The sequence below is a fragment of the Schistocerca piceifrons genome, chromosome 3 (assembly GCF_021461385.2).
Source record: "Schistocerca piceifrons isolate TAMUIC-IGC-003096 chromosome 3, iqSchPice1.1, whole genome shotgun sequence".
In the NCBI taxonomy this organism is placed as follows: Eukaryota; Metazoa; Arthropoda; class Insecta; order Orthoptera; family Acrididae; genus Schistocerca; species Schistocerca piceifrons.
The window spans coordinates 864,105,150-864,125,465 of NC_060140.1; the positions used below are offsets into that span (position 1 = coordinate 864,105,150).

Below are 20,316 nucleotides of genomic sequence, written 5' to 3' on the forward strand. Positions count from 1 at the left end.
CTTCGCCGGCCGGAGTGGCTGAGCAGTTCTAGGCGCTTCAGTCTGGAACCGCACGACTGCTATGGTCGCAGGTTCGAATCCTGCCTCGGGCATGGATGTGTGTGATGTCCTTAGGTTAGTTAGGGTTAAGTAGGTCTAAGTTCTAGGGGACTGATGACCTCAGATGTTAAGTCCCATAGGGCTCAGAGCCATTTGAACCATTTTTTGAAAGAAGACTTCAGATCCAAAATTTTCTGCCACATGCTTATTATTTTAATAAATTCAGCAGTTCCTTCATAATTTTCCATGTCATTTTTAGGTTTGAATACCACACTACACTTGTTGTTGTCACTGAAAATTTGACAAACAAGCTTTACATTTTATCTTCTAACAAAGAAGGCCACGGTGCTTTCATACATAAACCATTCCCAAATTTTAATAATTTGTTGCTTTCAATATCAAATATAGAGCTAACTGCAGAAAATGAAGCTTGCATTCTTATACACGGGGAAGTAAAATGTCAGACATTCATCTTTCAAATTCAACCAATTATTTCTGATGCACTTCAAAATATGGAAAGAGTGTATAACATAATGCAAGGGTCTGGAATGATCTAAAGGGTGGTAAGCAATACGAAGCTGCAGTGGATTTGCAAAATTATAAACATCTTTTCTATTAATTGAATTATCGTCAGAAGAAAAGTAAGTATAAGTGTGTATGTGTGTGTGTGTGTGTGTGTGTGTGTGTGTGTGTGTGTGTGTGTGTGTAAAATGGATGTGCTCTGAAAGCTAGCAAGTTTTTTGTCCTTTTCTGTGTGCCTGTCAACAATTCAATGCTTCTGCCTTTTAATGAGTTGTCTCCTTTACTCCCAAAGTATTTACATTTCTCAGTTTTTTATTTATCCCTGAAACTACTCTTTATCTGTTGGTATTTGCAGAAGAAGATGTGTGAAAATACTGTCAAAGAAACGGAGAACTTGCACTATGAAATGAATAGCAGCCACTGATGAATTCTCATACATGCTGCAATTCTAAAAGTTTTGCCTAAGCTTCTATAGCTATTAAGCATAATTAGACAAGAAGCAGCTTTTTGGTTTGTGTACTAGCTTTCTTTCTTTCTTAAGCACAAACAGAGTACATCAGGCTACCTTCAAGAATAGTTAATATAGCATGAACAAGTAATTTCTGACAGCTACTTTTATCTTAACTCATACACTGACTAATGTTACACAACAGTCTATCATTATGTGTTTTGCAGGACATGATGTGTGTATGAATGAGGCAAACAGTGATTCAAAACAACACTGCTATTCTGACACAAAACACACAACATTTCCCATTAAGAGTAGAATTAATAAATAAGACTATAATGCTCTTACCTGAAAACAGGTGGAACATAATCTTTCAGCCGTAATAATTCTGCTATAATAGCATTTCCTCTGGATACAAGACGTAAGATTGTTTGACCACATGGGTTATTGTCAGCCAAAAATTCGGTCATGTTGGGAATATATTATTCTATCCAGTCAAGTGGGAGATACTGGAATGAGTCAGTCTAAAACAAACAGTTCAATCAGGTTAAGTGCTCAATATATTTGTTTGAAATCAACTACAAAATATAAATTTGAAACATAGTACTTATACAAAAGGTATTAATGTTCATAAGATTTCATAACTAAAACAATAACAATGGAAAATCTGGTGTCTGTTGCCCAAGACCACCTCTACTGTTGTTAATGGGAAGCTTCACTCCTTTTTTTCTTTCTTTTTTTTTTTTTTTTTTTTTTAAATAAATTCTCCCTAATATTTCTTTACATGATAAGGGTCACTGTGTTGAGTTGCACTGAATATTTACATTACTGAGTTTCATAAATAAAGACAGATTATGAAGATACAAAAACAAATAAGGTTACAAATGTGGAACAATGTAGAAGTTCAAACTGGTAGAGAGGAAGCATGTTGAAAACAGATAAGCGGATAAAATTTTGCTCCAATGTAAACTGTTGAAAAACTTTTGCAGGAGCCTCATGACCTGCACAGTTGGTATTAAAAAGAATAATAATAACTGGGATAATTGTCCTCAGTACTTTTCAGACCATAGAAAATCTCTGCACAAAGCCATCTCCGTAATGGAGGTAAAAGTAAACCTGCATTCTCGGTACAGTTCAGTAGTGCGGGCCGCATCTCCAACCATGAGCAGGACAATGTGGCTTCTGTGCACTGTTCACATGCTTTGAAAGGTCACTTAACATTAGACAGTGTGCACACTGTTGCTTTAAGATGTGACGGATTGATAGTACAGAAAGTAGCTCACATAAATGGTGCACACGGCAATGAGATCATTCAATTAACTGCTATCATGAGACAAAAAAAATCTGGAGGTCACCCACAGTAACAACAACAGTGATAGTCGGCTGGTTTGCTGACCACTATTTACATATTATGGCTCCTAGGTACACAACACGTTTCAAAGGTTTAAACCTCCATCATCAGGTGGATTTACATTTCTTAGTATGAAATTTGTGTGTGTGTTGTGCTACGATTTTTTGGAGGAACCTGTGGCACTGTCTAGTGGAGAAACAAAACACTATTTCAGAACATGGTTCTGGGTTTCTTTTGACAAAAAATTAAATGTGTATCTAACGGTAAACACAGCAGCAACAGCAGCATCTTTCCTGAAGATGCTGGACAGAAGGATTGCCACAATATTGAGTCTTGTTGATTTTGGAATCCAGCAGCGAACATGATCGGACTACCAAGAGTTATTACACTGGGAAAGCTTGCGCAGTCACACCACACCCATCTGTTAATGCCTTCTTCCAGGAGATACTAATCAACCTAATGGAATGACCTGCATATATGCTGACATGAACTTGATTTAGCAACTTGGGACCAGTTGAAACTTTCAGTGCATCATCACAGAAATCATCCTCACACACAAGACAATCTCAGGAGAGCCACTGTCTGAGTGGGATAGGGTTGTGCAGCAACATCTTGGTCATCATGTGTATAGTACACCAAGGAGGAACCAACTATATTACAATGCAGGAAATGTAGCAACATTGTATTGAATGTCACCCAGCAGTACATTTCAGTTTCACAGACGAGTGATTTTGAATATCTGCCATTCCCAACACCATGAGTTTTTCCAGATTGCCCCCAAACAACAACTAAAGAGAGACTGTGCTGTAGAATATGTGGTACCAGGTGGCACGGATGTTGAGTGCCCACCAGAGGAGATTGACTTAAATAGCCCTTAGGGGGCAATGCGGCCACACAGTGCTATGCTTGCACAGTGAGAATGCCACAGTCTCGCCATTTTAGTACGGCAGCAAATAGCATTCCATGAGGCAGGTATATAGGTGACTGCAAAGCACTTCAGTCTTCGCACTTGATACCTCAGGGTCTACCTTCAATGTACTGGGACTGCTTGATAATTACCTTGCTTGTCAACTGATTACTCTCTTTGGTTGTATCTTGGATTTGTCTCTCTGCTGTTCTTGGCCTTCTTGTCATTGTTGTAGTGATGGCTTTGTGTAGCACCGAGTTGTCATGTAGGTTGTTTGTCGTTGTCTTAGTCTGTTGTCTTGTCCAAAGCAATCTGTTGCATTTATTTCATCTACTATTAATTTGAGTTATTCTTATACAGGAGGCATCCCGCTGGTAGCTTTCTCCTCTTCCCCTTATCTTTCGGAACTCTGACACGTGCACCGATATCTGTCTACCTGCAGACTAGCAGAATATGCAAAAACAATGTCCGTTACCACATCTCATTCCAGCTTTCAGCTGGAGTTTGGGTTCAATCCACCTGACAACGAATACATTAAACACTGGCATAGGCGACTTATGGAGACAGGTTCACTATGCCAAGGCAAACATACAGGTTGTCCTTTGCATTCAGAGTTGACAGTGGATAGCGTTTGGCAATCCTTCCAATGCAGCCCTGCGAAGTGCATTCTAAAAGTGAGCCATGATTTAGCACTGCGTAGTTCAACAATCTAGGACGTTCCTCATAAGAGTGTTTGACATTAAATTTTTACAAACTGCAACTTGTGAAGGCACCCACTGTCTTCAGTGGAGACAGTTTGGGATTCCCACAAAATGTCAATTTTATTCACAGGGTAGCCTTCACTGGTGAGGCAACCTTCCATATCAATGGCAAAGTCAACAGGGGCATAATATTCAAAGCTGGGGTGCAGAACATTCTCAGCAAATCACTGAGCATGCCTGAGATTTTACCAAGTTGAAAATCTTCACTGCCATGTGCAGAATGATGCTTTATGGCATTTTCCTTTGCAGAAAAATTGTAATGGGACACTCATACCTTGACATGCTCCAGATGTGCTTGATACCACAACTTGGGGAAGACTCCTGAGATTTCTTTTCTAACAGCTTGTAGCTGCAGCCACTTCCATTATGACATGAGAGAGTATCTGAATGAACATCTCTGACAGTTTGGTTAGGTCACATTGTTGCTGATGATGAAGCATTGTTGAGATGGCTCTAGAGGTCTCTTGATACGACTTCTTTTAATGGGGCTTTATCAAAGACTGTGTCTTTGTTCCAGCATTACCTGAAGACCTGACAGAGCTGAAAGAGTGGATCAAAAAGCCTTTGCTGCTATTACAAGAGACATGTTGATTTGAGTATGGTAGGTAATGAACCATTGACAAGATATCTACCATATCATGAAGGACACCCATTTTGAATTTTTGTAAGATATCTATAAAGCTTTGACTTATTATCTTAATTTTGCTGTGTAAAGGATTCTGATATCACATCTAGGCACCTGCTGAATTCAATGCAATGCAAAAATATAAATAATGAAGCAAAAAATGCTCACCTCAACAGAGGGAATGCTGGAGTTGACAGCCACGCTATGTGATTTATATATGCAGCTGAGCACACCAACTGCACAGTGCCAAGTAGTTAGTAGTTAGTTAATAGGGAAGGCACTTGGTAGCCATGATTGTAGAAGCACCTCCTGCACAAAACAGCAGGGCAGTTATGGCTGATTATTATACAGTTACTGTTATAAAAGTGGTTTGAACTATGTTCAAAATCAATGTCTGCATGAGCACAGAAGGAAGATTCATCATCGACACACAAAACTGAAGCAATCGATAAGTCAGATGTAGCCAACTGCCACATGAAATAATATCATGCAATTAGATACAGAAAGACTGGTTTCTCAAATTAAGGCCTATGTTTGGTACTAGTAGATTCAGGAGAATTCCTTCACTTCATTTACCATGTGGCCGCCATTTTTTTTATGTTAAATTTGTCACTTATCTCATATCTGCTTCTCCTCAATACTAATTTGTTTACTCTTAATCCATATTGTGAGCTCAGTAGACTGTTTATTCCAGTCAACAGGTCTTATAATTCTGCAATATTTTTACAAAGAATAGTAACATAATCAATGAACTTATTACTGACACCCATTCACAATGAAATTTAATCCCACCTCCAAACAATTACATTATTTCCTTCATTGCTTCTTCGATATGAGAAAGAAAACGCTGTGGTGTGAAAATGTATTTTTTTTTTCCTTTCTTTCTCCCCCCCCCCCCCCCCCCCCCCCAAATTAAGTTTTAACTGCACTAATAGGGCACATAAATCATTAAACATATTGTTTCTCCCATATAATTTTTTTCTTCTAATACATAATTTTTTTACAAAATTATATACACAATGATGTGCTGTTTTGTTTTCTTACTTAGTGCCAGTTGTACAGACAACATGAAAGTTGTATTTATGACTTATGATCAGACTACCACAATGGAATTTGAATCTTCCAAAACTTTATAATCCTACCCACTTGTGGATTAAAACTATGTTCCTCAGATCCAGTGGCTAGAGAGGCCTGTCTCATGCCCCACAAAACAATGATCCCAACCGATTTACCCATTCATTTTAAGCGAATTCAGTTCCCAACATTTGCAATAACAATAAACAAGGCTCAAGGTCGGAGAGGGGAGGAAGGAGTATAGGATGTATATTCAATTTCCATACATAGTAGGCAATTACAAACTATTGCTGGGTTCAGTAGCATTGAGTATTACCTTAAAGTGTATTACTATTTATCTAAATATAACTGACTTCTTGCACTGTTGAATGCTTCTTCCTAGCTTCAAAGCCATCACCATAATTATAACAAATCTCAACTCATGACATAAGAGCATACTTGTAATGCCATTCAGTGATTTCGAATTTAAAAAGACCACTATCATTCAATTATGTCAAATTAGGAATAACTATGCGTGGCAACAAATTTAAGTTAAAATTACTGACACATTAAAACTGTGTGCCATACAAACTCAAACCTGACCACTGCCTTTCACAGGCAACGTTTAAGAATACTTCACATCCCAATTGAAACCTTTCATCTGACAGTATCTCTCTCCTCCTTTCAATCAACTTTGAAAGGGAGGCTGTAGGTGTGATTATATATCTGGTGCACATCTAATTTGACAATTAGGAGAGAGGTACTGACAAACTGAGGCTTTCAGACAGTCTTTATGATACTCTGCTGTTAAGATAGTATTATGATGGTAGAAACTTCGAGGGGAGGGGGGGGGGGGGGGAGGGGGAAGGGGGCGGGGAGGAAGGCGACTACACACTCATCTGCAGATGAAAGAAGATGGCTGGCGCACTGCCACAGTGTAAAATCAAAATAGAGGTGTGTGTGTGTGTGTGTGTGTGTGTGTGTGTGTGACTGACTTTAACTGTGTCATTCACCTTTACCTGCATCAGTCACAATAAATTGAGTGACAGAGGGTACATGGTGTACCAGAATAATTTTTCCCTTTTCCCTTTCCCTACTGCATTCGTGGATGGTACAAAGGAAAAAAGAAGCCTTAAATTTTTTGAACATTAGTGTTGACTTGTGTGTACTTGAGGACAATATTATGGAAATGGAAGAGGACGTAGATGAAAATGAAATGGGAGATATGATACTGCGTGAAGAGTTTGACAGAGCACTGAAAGACCTGAGTCAAAAAAAGGCTCCCGGAGTAGACAACATTCCACTAGAACTACTGACAGCTTTGGGAGAGCCAGTCCTGACAAAACTCTACCATCTGGTGAGCAAGATGTATGAGACAGGCGAAATAACCTCAGACTTCAAGAAGAATATAATAATTCCCATCCGAAAGGAAGCAGGTGTTGACAGATGTGAAAATTACCAAACTATCAGTTTAATAAGTCACAGCTGCAAAATACTAACACGAATTCTTTACAGACGAATGGAAAAACTGGTAGAAGGTGACCTCGGGGAAGATCAGTTTGGATTCCGTAGAAATGTTGGAACACATAAGGCAATACTGATCCTACGACTTATCTTAGAAGAAAGATTAAGGAAAGGCAAACCTATATTTCTAGCATTTGTAGACTTAGAGAAAGCTTTTAACAATGTCGACTGGAATACTCTCTTTCAAATTCTGGAGATGGCAGGGGTAAAATACAGGGAGCGAAAGGCTATTTACAATTTGTACAGAAAGCAGATGGCAGTCATACAAGTCGAGGCGTATGAAAGGGAAGCAGTGGGAATGGAGTGAGACAGGGTTGTAGCCTATCCCTGATGTTATTCAATCTGTATATTGAGCAAGCAATAAAGGAAACAAAACTAAAGTGCGGAGTAGGTATTAAAATCCACGGAGAAGAAATAAAAACTTTGAGGTTTGCCGATGACATTGTAATTCTGTCAGAGACAGCAAAGGACTTGGAAGAGCAGTTGAAGGGAAAGGACAGTGTCTTGAAAGGAGGGTATAAGATGAACATCAACAAAAGCAAAATGCGGATAATGGAATGTAGTCAAATTACGTCGGGTGATGGTGAGGGAATTAGATTAGGAAATGAGACACTTAAAGTAGTAAAGGAGTTTTGCTATTTGGGGAGCAAAATAACTGATGATAGTCGAAGAAGAGAGGATATAAAATGTAGACTGGCAATGGCAAGGAAAGTGTTTCTGAAGAAGAAAAATTTATTAATATTGAGTATAGATTTAAATGTCAGGAAGTCATTTCTGAAAGTATTTGTATGGAGTGTAGCCATGTATGGAAGTGAAACGTGGACAATAAATAGTTTAGACAAGAAGAGAATAGAAGCTTTCGAAATGTGGTGCTACAGAAGAATGCTGAAGATTAAATGGATAGATCACATAACTAATCAGGAGGTATTGAATAGAATTGGGGAGAAGAGGAGCTTGTGGCACAACTTGACTAGAAGAAGGGATCGTTTGGTAGAACATGTTCTGAGACATCATAGGATCACCAATTTAGTATTTGAGGGCAGCGTGGAGGGTAAAAATCGTAGAGGGAGACCAAGAGATGAATACAGTAAGCAGATTCAGAAGGATGTAGGCTGCAGTAGGTACTGGGAGATGAAGAAGCTTGCACAGGATAGAGTAGCATGGAGAGCCGCATCAAACCAGTCTCAGGACTGAAGACCACAACAACAACAACAGTGTTATGATCATTATGCACAGTGCTTGTTTGAGGTGGCGCAGTGGCTAGCACACTGGACTCGCATTCGAGAGGACGACGTTTCAATCCCGCATCTGGCCATCCTGATTTAGGTTTTCTGTGAATTCTCTAAATCGCTCCAGGCAAATGCCAGGATGGTTCCTTTGAAAGGGCACAGCCGACTTTCTTTCCCGTCCTCCCCTAATCCGATGAGACCGATGACCTTGCTGTCTCGCCTCCTCCCACAAAACAACCAACCAACCAATACGTTTCTTGATTTGTTTTACATTATGGGCTCTTGGAATTTTATGAGTAATGCTCTTTGGGATACAGTGCCTCTTCCTTGCAATGTTTCCCACTGCAGCTGGATGAACATTTCTGTGATACTTTAGTGCTGACTAAATAAACTCATTATGAATAGCGCACCTCCTCTTTTAACTATATTCTCTCTCTTCCATTAATCCAACTTGGAAAGGGTAACAGACCTGTGATCAACACTCAAAGAGTTGTTTCGGCAAGAGATTCGCATAAACAGAAGCTACAGTGTTTTAATTCTCATCTCAAAAATTAAACTTACATAATTAATTTTTTGCTTCTCTGCAGGAACATTTTTGCAGTTGTGGAAACCAATGAAATCCCCATGTCACAGCTCTGCAGCAAGCCGCTAGATAAGTTAAACACAAAGCCACAGCCCATTATTAAGGGGAGTATCTTGCGGCAATTTGTTTTCTGCAACTGAAGAGAAAACGTTGCAAAAATCCACGCTGAGCTGGTGCAACTGTACGACAAAAACCCACAATTATATGACACAGTGGTCATGTGGTCAGGCACTCCAAGTTTGTCCAAACAAACATGAACAGTGAAGGGTAAGTGGCTGACCATCTCTGTGAAGAACCAGAAATTACCAGAGAAGTGGAAGCCCTAACACTCAAAGAACAGCATACCACAATAGTGGAAATAGTGACAATCAATCACAAAACATTCAACATCTTGCACGTCATTCTGAAGACAACAAAAGTCGCCACCCATTGGGTTCTGTGACTGCTCAGATCCTTTCAAAGAGGCTAAGGAGCCGGAAGCGCACAGCAGCAGAAAAGCCGTGGGTGTGTCAGGCCAATTCATACCATTTCTTAAGCCGTATAATCACTGTAGAGGAGTCAGGGGTGTATATCCCTCTGAGCCTGAGGCAAAGGTAAAAAGAAAGCAGTGGAAACATGACTCCATCAAAAATAATGAAGATTCAATCATCATCAGCAATGGCGATGCTTAGCGTTTTTTCAAGACTTCGGTGGTTCAGTTTTAACACATTACAAAATTTTTTGAAACTTTTATCTTATCTCTGTTTGAAAGTCAGTTGTTCTAACAAATGTTAGAACTTGTTTATAATAAAACAGTCCCAACTGCTTAAAGATGTTGTTTATTTACTGGCAATCAGTTTTGACCACTGTTCTGGTCATCATATGGCTGCTTACTCTGTGACGAGAGAACATCAATGTACTTAGAGAAATGTAAACGATAAGCACAATAAGAAACATCATCAAATACATAAAAGAAAGAAAGTTACACTGGTGGGAGCCTATTGAACCTGGTGAGGAACAGGCACCACTCTAGGAGGCATATAGCCGCTGATGCACGACATGCAATTTACAGCGCTTAAATAGCAGAAGCTTCACTCACTGTCTCTAGCATTATATCATTGTCAGCCAATGGCCATAAAACACATTAAATAAGGCCTAAATACAATTATCTGTGTACAATATTTACTTCCAGATCAAAGGAATAGCAAAAGTACAAATGACTTTTATTAAACCATAACATATAACTGAGTAAGAAGAAAGAAAATAAGTTGTTAACATAATAGCAGGTCAGCATTTACTGTATAATGAGAATACATTGATGTTTTTATTGTTACCAGAGTACCGGTGCCACGTGTTCCTAATCACTGTTACGTTACAAATGTTTAAGTTTCCATTGCAGACATTTGATGTTAATGTCAAAGTTTTCTGTCAATTTATTTTTCTATTATTCCTTAGAGATTCTTTAATGTTTTAAACATAACTGTAAGCTCTCAGAATAACTGATGCCCCCCATCTAATGTTGTAGATAATACTAAGAATAGGAACATATCAATCTTCATACAATTACCATAATTATAGGCAATATTTCTCTCACTGTCTATATCTGACATTTGCTATGCACTTGTCCCTATAGAAGGGCACTAATGTTTTATATCTTAATATTGTTTGCTTGTAACACATTTTTGTGGTTAAATGCCATGATATTTTTAATATAATTGTGACAGAAATAATTTCAATTTACAATAACTATTTTGTTTTCTGATTGGTAGTAGTAACATATCGATCTTGATGATTGTACCTTGATTACTGGAAAGCCATAGGTTGTGAGCCATCACCGATGGGTCTTTGATGTGTAGTCGTAATACATCAATAATTAGAATGTTACCATGGTTACTGGTGGCACCCCTGCTAAACATCTTTGACTCCTCATGTTTGTTACACACAGGGCACCATACATGTTCATATATGTTAACAGCTTGTTTTCTTTCTTCCTACACAATTTCAAGTTTTATGTTATGGTTTGGTACAGCTCATTTGTATTTTCAATATACCTATGGTCTAGACATTATTATTGTACACAAATAATTGTATTTAGGCTTTATTTGGCATGTTTTACGGTCACTGGCTGACAATGATGTAATGCTGGAGACAGTGGGTGGATCTTCTGCTATTTAAGCAACGCAGCAGTGGTTATACGCCTCCTAGAGTGGCACCTACTCCTCACCACAACTTCAGCAGATTCCCGCGGGTATACCTTTCTGTCTTTTACATATTTGTAGATGTACTATGTTTCTTTTTGTACTTTTAGTTTTCATTCCTCTAAGTATATTCATATTACTCTCTTCAATGAGTAAGCGGTAAATGATGACCAGAAGAGTGGCCGAAACTGGTCATCAGTAAATAAACAAACGTTTTTATGCGGCAGTGACTGCTTTATTATAAAAAGAAATTTAACACATTATGCCCATAAGGGCAAACTGTCGCAGGAGCACACTACTGAAATCCCCTGATGGGATTACTAGAGAATGTCAAGGTAAAGTGTCATGGGAAGCTATCAAAGGACATGTTGTTCTCCATGAAAATGCCCCAGTTCATACCACACAGGACACAGTCAAACATGCTGCTTCTTTGGGCCATCAAATTTTGCCTATCCTTCTCCTTATTCTCTATATGCCACACAGTGACTTCTTTCTCTTTTCTCAAAAGAATGAAGACACCATTCCATTTGAGGGATTTTAAGAATGACAACAACGTGAGTTTTGAGGTACGAAGTTCCCTGAACAACCGAAATGCAGATTTCTACAACCAAGATCTTCACTAAGCCATTCATCAGTAGGAAACATGTGTCACACTGATAGGTGTATATGAAAAGAAGGGATAATTTACTAACCAAGCTTCATGGTGCCAACAGATATGAGTAAGGCAACTATCTTCTCAAGAGCTAACTTTATGCCGTCATTCCACTTTAAATCACTGTGGATAAACTTGTAAAACGTTTAAGGTTGTGACCTATTCCACTAATCAATTGCCAGTCATATATTCAAATGATTCAACATTTTCACCTATTTATATGTGCATTTAAGGAGACCACTCTCTGAAAAGCAGAAGTGTTGAGTTGTCGATAGGCACACACAAAAGAAAGAAACCTTGGGAAACCTTGGTATGTTTTGGAGTTAGCCTTTGATGAGCTAGAGTAAAACTAACACACACACACACACACACACACACACACACACACACCTATGCCCCTACAGGGTGCTGGCTATGTTAACAGTGCCAATGCTATTTTTTGGCAGGTGGAATGGTTTTGGTGGGGGTATTGTTGTATGCAATGGGTAGAGGGAATGGTTGTGGTGGGGGTACTATTGCATGCAGTGGATAGAGGGAGGCAGGCCCATATACCTGCCACCCCTCCCTCCTGCATTCCTAGCCAAAAAACCAGTCGCCTCTTTCCCAGATGCTAGCCACCCACCCCCAGTCCCTATCCTTGGCACTTTTAACCTAGCCTAGCCAGGGAAGGGGGGGGGGGCAGGAGGGAGAGGTGTTTTTTTACTCTAGCTCATCAAAGGCCAACTGCAAAAGCTAGCAAGGTTTCTTTCTTTTGTGTGTGCCTATCGACTGCTTAACCCTTCTGTTTTTCAGTGAGTGGTCTCTTTTAATCCAAACAAATTTACATTCTACAAGAACTCTCCTACAACATTTACATAACATTTGCTTATGTTTAAGGTCACCTGCAGATCTTTGCAACAGCCAATTATCATGTTCATGTCCCTATTTTGCATCCACAACTTTGTAATTTACTAACAGGTTGACACATACCATGCATACATATTCTGTTTATTGGACAATGGTGTGCACTTTACTACCTTCTGGAACTTGTGAATGAAAAGAGTAAGATGAGTTTCACAGGATCTGTGCTTGATTCATACATAGGAATTGTTTGGTCTCCAGAAAAGTCATCAAACAACAGCAGAACACATTTTCCATAATCCTGCAAAAAATTGAGGTCCACAAGATAGTCCTATAGTTCAGCACATTAGTCTTTACCTATGCTAAAATAATGCTAGAAGTGGGACCTGTTCCTCCACATATTGAATGCAGAATCTACAATGCATACCATCAAATCCTGTGGCCTTTCCTCTATTGAAAAACTGGAATTATGTTTCATTTATGTGCTCATTTCTTTCTATATCTCTCATTACCTCGTTTGCATGACAATGGAATGAATGGTACACTCTATGGTGATTTTCAATTAAGCATATTCGGAAGACAGAATTTAGGACTTTTGCGGTGTCTTTTAAGTATCGAGAGCAGTGGAAAACGAATTAGTCACCACAGAGATACTGCACAGCAAAGAGGTATCATGAGACACCAATGAGATGCTAGGAAAAAGCAGTGCCTCTTGTACTTCCGAGGTGCTACCACTGTGTCTCTGCCCTGAAACAGTATCACCAGAGGGCAGGAGGGCAGTTCTCTTCGAGGTTGGACCCAGCCCACTTCCGAAAAGTTCCTGCCAGAGTAATGTCGTCATCCTGCCTACTCAGAGTGAAGACAGTTCTGTCTCGTGTGTGTTGGTATGTGTGTGTGCAGGTGGGGGGTGGGGGGCAGTGGGAGTGGGGGGGCAGAGGTTTGCCTATGCGCCAACCCCATCAGAACTGTGTCAACAAGTGGCTAAGAACTTGCGTTTTCTAGTGACTGTAGCGAAGCCATACTATGGCCATTCTGAACTTGTTTCAATTCACCACTCAGTAATCATGGCTCATTTAGTGTGTTCTGAACCACAAGCCCACATGTGCAGTTTCATAGTTACAGCCGAGCCTGGTGAGCAAAGATAAGTTTTGTTGTACTTAATAAAGTATTACTTATTCAGAGTGTTCTAATTAACTGTATTATTACTAGCCACCTTAGTGTCCAAGAAGTCAGACACAACAACTAAAGTGCCGATGAGGCTGCAGCTTGCGATTAGGTCACTGTGGCATATTGTGTAACTAACCCTCTCTTGCAGCAGTGTTATTTTTCTGTTTGTGTATGTTGTCATATTGAGTTTCATGATAAATCTTCCAGGTGTGTCTTTAATGCAAGCTATACAGTCACGGGACAAAGGACTAAACAATTACTACAAGCACTGCAAGAAATTGTGGCAGCACCATGACTGCTACCGCAGCCTGTTCAATCAGAAACAACTCCATAAGAAATTCAACCGCCTAATTTCAAAGAGATTCTGAGGTAAAGCAAAGAATGAGCTGCTTATGTTGAGCAGTTGATGGCACATTTCAATGCCTATGGCTTAACAGGTAACCAGCTTATTTACTATTTTCCCTCCACTGCAAGCTCGATGCTGTAGGAATCAGCATGGGTTTCGAAAAAGATGATCGTGTGAAACCCAGCTCGCGCTATTAGTCCACGAGACTCAGAGAGCCATAGATGCACATTCCCAGGTAGATGCCGTGTTTCTTGACTTCCGCAAGGCGTTCGATACAGTTCCCCACAGTCTTTTAATGAACAAAGTAAGAGCATATGGACTATCAGACCAATTGTGTGATTGGATTGAAGAGTTCCTAGATAACAGAATGCAGCATGCCATTCTCAATGGAGAGAAGTCTTCTGAAGTAAGAGTGATTTCAAGTGTGCTGCAGGGGAGTGTCGTAGGACCGTTGCTATTCACAATATACATAAATGACCTTGTGGATGACATCGGAAGTTCACTGAGGCTTTTTGCGGATGATGCTGTGGTATATCGAGGGGCTGTAACAATGGAAAATTGTACTGAAATGCAGGAGGATCTGCAGTGAATTGACACATGGTGAAGGGAATGGCAATTGAATCTCAATGTAGACAAGTGTAATGTGCTGCGAATACACAGAAAGAAAGATCCCTTATCATTTAGCTACAATATAGCAGGTCAGCAATTGGAAGCAGTTAATGCCATAAATTATCTGGGAGTACACATTAGGAGTGATTTAAAATGGAATGATCATATAAAGATTATCGTCGGTAAAGCAGATGCCAGACTGAGATTCATTGGAAGAATCCTAAGGAAATGCAATCCGAAAACAACGGAAGTAGGTTACAGTAAACTTGTTCGCCCACTGCTTGAATACTGCTCAGCAGTGTGGGATCCGTACCAGATAGGCTTGATAGAAGAGATAGAGAAGATCCAACGGAGAGCAGCGCGCTTCGTTACAGGATCATTTAGTAATCGCGAAAGTGTTACAGAGATGATAGATAAACTCCAGTGGAAGACTCTGCAGGAGAGATGCTCAGTAGCTCGGTACGGGCTTTTGTTGAAGTTTCGAGAACATACCTTCACCGAGGAGTCACGCAGTATATTGCTCCCTCCTACGTATATCTCGCGAAGAGACCATGAGGATAAAATCAGAGAGATTAGAGCCCACATAGAGGCATACCGACAATCCTTCTTTCCACGAACAATACGAGACTGGAATAGAAGGGAGAACCAATAGAGGTACTCAAGGTACCCTCTGCCACACACTGTCAGGTGGCTTGCGGAGTAGGGATGTAGATGTAGATGTATTCCGGCCAGTAGTAAAACTGTTTCCAGATCATCAACCTCCTAAGGCCCCCTGCGACACGTGCGCTGACAACCTGTCAAATCATTTTAAATCACAAGCGCATGTAGCAGCAACTTGTTATAAGTTTTTCTTATTAAAACAGCAGCCAGGACAGTCCTACCAAGAGTGGGAAACAGAACTTAGTGGTCTTACTAGACAATGTCTCTTTCAGTTTCCATGTGGGTTAAGATACAGTGACATTATGATAAGCAATGCAATTACTCAGAACATGTCTGAGTCCCATATTCGTGCTGCATTAATAAAGCATCCAAACCCTGAGCTCAGTACAGTGCTGTCAATCATTGAGTCACAACAGGACACTGTCGATGTAACTGAGAGCATGATCAAGCACCTGCTTTATCTACTGTCAAGAGTGACATGAGGAAGACAGTTTAAGAGCCAAAAGAGACATCCCCCCCCCCCTCTCCGGGCCCAGTTGCACCATCCCACCGCAGCGCAGCCCGCACTATCACAAAAGTCCTGCCGGTATTGCATAGTGCCTGTGCTGCAAAGACAAGAATTTTGCATAAGGCAAATAAGAGCACAAACAGATAGTATGTTTAAGTATAGTTTGTGTTAGGCAGCTTTCACATCCCGTGTTGGACAGTGATTCTAATGATATGTAATTGGGTAGACAAGAAATCTACTTACCAAGAGGTGGCAGAACACTTACATGTTTTACTTATGCAAGCTTTCGGAGCTAGTGGCTCCTTCTTCTGACAGAAGGGAGAGGGGTGAAGGGAAAAGAACTGGAGAGGTTCAGGGCAAGGGGTAGAGTTCGTAAAAGTCACCCAAAACCCCAGGTCAGGGGAGACTTACTGTACAGGGTGAGAAGGAAAGATTGATTGTTGGGGACTGATCTAATGAGGTGTATGTTGTGTTTCCTCACAACAGTCTGCCAATCCTGTTGTGGTTTCGGCAGATTGCCAGGACACAAACTCTGAACTTATCAACCAGCTGTCAAATAAGTTGTATGTAAGTTGAATGTGTTAATTTCCACTTAGATACTAGGGGTACTGTTATGATGCTCAACAATGCCACGTATGAAACACGTTGGAACAGCTTCAGCAACCATATAACTTGTTGACTGCGTACAATGGACAAACCTAATCCAGTGCTTGGAGTGAGCAGTTTGCCAGCCACATTCCGTGGTATTACTAAAACAGTGTTATTTCATGTGTTGTGCTCTTGTGAGTCTATTAACATTTTTGGTAAGGATAGCTTTGACCTTTTTGGATTGTCAGTTCACAAAAAGGTGTTAAAACTAATTCAGCTGAGTTCCTTGCCAATATTAATGCATTATGTGATAAGACCAGTTCTCTGTTCCATGGTAGTTTAGGCAAGGCCCAAGGGTTTGAGACCCAAGGGACTGAAACACAATGTGCGATCCAAGTTTTTTTGCGCTCATACTGTCTCTTATGCATTACGGGACCAGGCTGCTGCAGAGTTGCAGGACAGTGATGTCATCAAACCAGTGTCAGCCAGCCAGTAGGTGTCACCCCTGACGGTCCTTACTAAACCGTCGGTCAGGTTGGGACTCTGTGCGACTTTAAAACAACTGTCAACCCACAAACTGTTGTTGATTCTTTTCTGTCACCCTGCCCTGAGGATTTGATGAACCACTTAGGTCAGGGTCAAGGTAAGGGTAATCTCCAGAAGGCCTATTTGCGACTGCCTTTAAATGAATAGTCAAAGAAGATTTTTGTGATCAACACACACAAGTAATTATTCCAGTTTCAGCGGTTACAATTCGGTAGCACTTCTGTCCCAGCTACCTTTCAAACCTTGAGCAACGGATTTTGCAAGTAACCTTCTTGTTCTAACTATTTAGATGATATAGTTGTATCTGGACGTATGCCAGAAGAACACTTAAAAAAATTCAGAGGCACTGTTTCCAGTGTTGTCCAAAGCAACACTGACATCCACCCATTCTAAGTATTCCTTCTTTCTCACTGAAATTGACTATCTTGGCCATGTGATTAATTTACATGGCATCCACCCACCACAGTCGCACTTAGTAGCTATTCATGACTTGCCTGCGCTAACTAATGTACCAGAATTGCAACTTTGGCATTCATTTTACAATTTTCATGTTTGATATGCAGTCGGTGGACAAAGGCAGAGGCTAAGTACACAATTTTAATAAGTTACTGAGTTTCAATACGGCATATTTTCTCATGCAATGTGAAAGATTTATTCTGTATACAAGTATACACTGTTGGCCCAACAAATTAAGATTGGAATAAATCAATGAAGCTGCTTGTTGCACAAAACTTCAATTAAAACAGCATAAAAATGGAAGCCTGAAGTTGAACTTAGAACAGCATAAAAACAAAGGCCTGAAGTTCACATAGATAAAATGTAAGTGGCTACCAAAAGGAATGTCTTTCCATATCATTAATCAATTTTTCATCTTCATTTTTGAAGAAGAGGAACCCAATTTTGAAGCATCATGTGATTTTTGAATACTGAAATAAGTTTTTCTATCACACTCATCATGGGTTTAAATAAATAGTAAGGAAGTCCTCAGTTACGTATTTTGTATAAAAAAATAATAAATTTTATTACAGCCACATCAAATACTTCAGTATCTAACCTGATTTCTACCTATCAGTCAAGATAAGTCAATGATTACCACATGTGTAATGCTCCTATAAATAGACTATACTAATAATGATTGCACATATGGTGAACCTCAACATATTCTTACACAGCCTTATGGCAACAATCATTACACAGGCAAATGAAAATGACTGCTAAACCAAAATTGGTTTACCAATTGAAATTTTGTGTTAAAAGATATGTGATTACTGCTAATCCATACAAGTAAATTGGCAAACATGACCCGCTTACAAAATAAACTGGTCGACAGTATTATGAAAAGGATAGACTGCTACTCACCACATAAAGATGACACATTGAGTTGCAGACAGGCACGAAGAAAAGACTGTTACGTGTAAGTTTTGGCCAAAGCCTTCTTCAGAAAGGAGAAACACATGCACACATTCACACAAGCAAGCACACTTCTCTCTCTCTCTCTTCTCTCTCTCTCTCTCTCTCTCTCTCTCTCTCTCTCTCTCACACACACACACACACACACACACACACACACACACACACACACACAATGCTACTTCCAGCCAGTCTGGCTGGAGGTAGTGGTCATGTGTATGAGGTGTGCTTTCTTGTGTAAATGTGTGCATGTTTTTCTCCTTCCTGAAGAAGGATTTAGCTGGAAGCTTATATGTAATGGTCTTTCCTTCATGCCTGTCTGAAACTCAATGTGTCATCTTTATGATGAGTTGGACTCTATCCTTTTCTAATATCGTTGATATTGCAAGCTGGACTTTCAATTGTTTAAACAAACTGAGGTGCTGAGAACCACAAGGACTTAAATCTCACCATAATCGATTTTGAGATTTAAGCATGTATGCATTTTCCTGACACCTTTTGATTTTATGGTGAACCAGCTTCGTCCATATCTGTAAGCCCACACTGTATATATGAACATTCATGAAAAACTGTTTCCCTGATTTCTCGCACATTTATTTCCATACAGACCCATAACAAAATGCATAACTGTGTTGCTCTACGCTGCTCAATTGTTATCTAGGTTTGGCAACTTAATTTAGTGTGTACATCACATATATAGTAGTAGTACTTCTGAACCAGAGGTATATCAGCAGTTTTATCTGAACCTCAAGTCACAGAATATGATTTGTGAAAATGATGTTAAGGAGGATAATTAAGTGTTGGAATAGGTCATAACTGTGTATGTGTGGTGCATTTAGTGTCTGTTCTTTATGTTTTGATTGTATTTTAAAATTAATTATAAACTTTACAAATATTAAAAGACACGACTGTCACCAGCCTAGATATAGATAATCGTGAATTAACATTAATAAAATGGGTATATTATTTTTTCATTCGAAATATAGTAGTTAACACTTCATTAAAAAATAAGTCAGACCTTTGAGACTGGTGGTTTGTCTATAAAGTCGATTTTCACTAACATCTATTTTTCTCAAAACTTTGTCTCTATGTTTTGCATTCTTATGGTTCTCAGTGCATCAATTGACTACTAATTTTATTAAATCTGAACACAAAATATTACATATTTACGTGACAAGAACACACAGCACACTTCCTATAACCATGCAAAACACGCAATCAATAAGACAGTACCCTGAAATCTGAAAAGGCAAAAGGTCCCCTTGATGCAATCCTTTGTTGCCTCCTCTTCTGCAATTCCTTTTTCCAGTCAATGTTTTCTCGGTTGTCTACAATTAGCTCATTGTAAGCAGTTGGATAATATCTGCAAAACAATTTCTTCCACAGCCGTCGGTCAGACACAATTAAGTTGTTCATGTAGCGACATGACATCAATAAACTATAAATATCATTTAATTTGAGTTGTGAGTATATTTTATGTTTTAGGTCATCTGGAATACCCAGGAGGGAACCATTTAATACATGTACTTCATTCAAAATAATACACCTCACAGGGTACAACAGCTCTTTCTTTAATTTCTCTTTTAACTGTCTTATATTTGCATATCTGGCTAACACAGGAGTCGATGGCTGAGTCTTCCTTATAACATCAGAACAACGGAAACTCAAACCAAATACTATTTTTGGGACAGTATTCGATACAATCAGATTAAGCTCCAAAATATCACCAATTAAGAAACCAACAAGTCTGCATCTATGTTCTGCAATCTGA

General features: G+C 39.5%; 1 protein-coding gene across 1 annotated transcript in view; it reads right to left on the reverse strand.

Annotated features, from left to right (window-relative positions):
- Nucleotides 1-20,316, reverse strand: part of LOC124787916 (WASH complex subunit 5) — a 198,557-nt gene that overhangs the window by 159,853 nt on the left and 18,388 nt on the right. Inside the window, 1 exon segment of the mRNA XM_047254903.1 lies at nucleotides 1,358-1,533. Coding sequence (XP_047110859.1) covers nucleotides 1,358-1,479 — 122 coding nt within the window. The 5' untranslated portion in view covers nucleotides 1,480-1,533.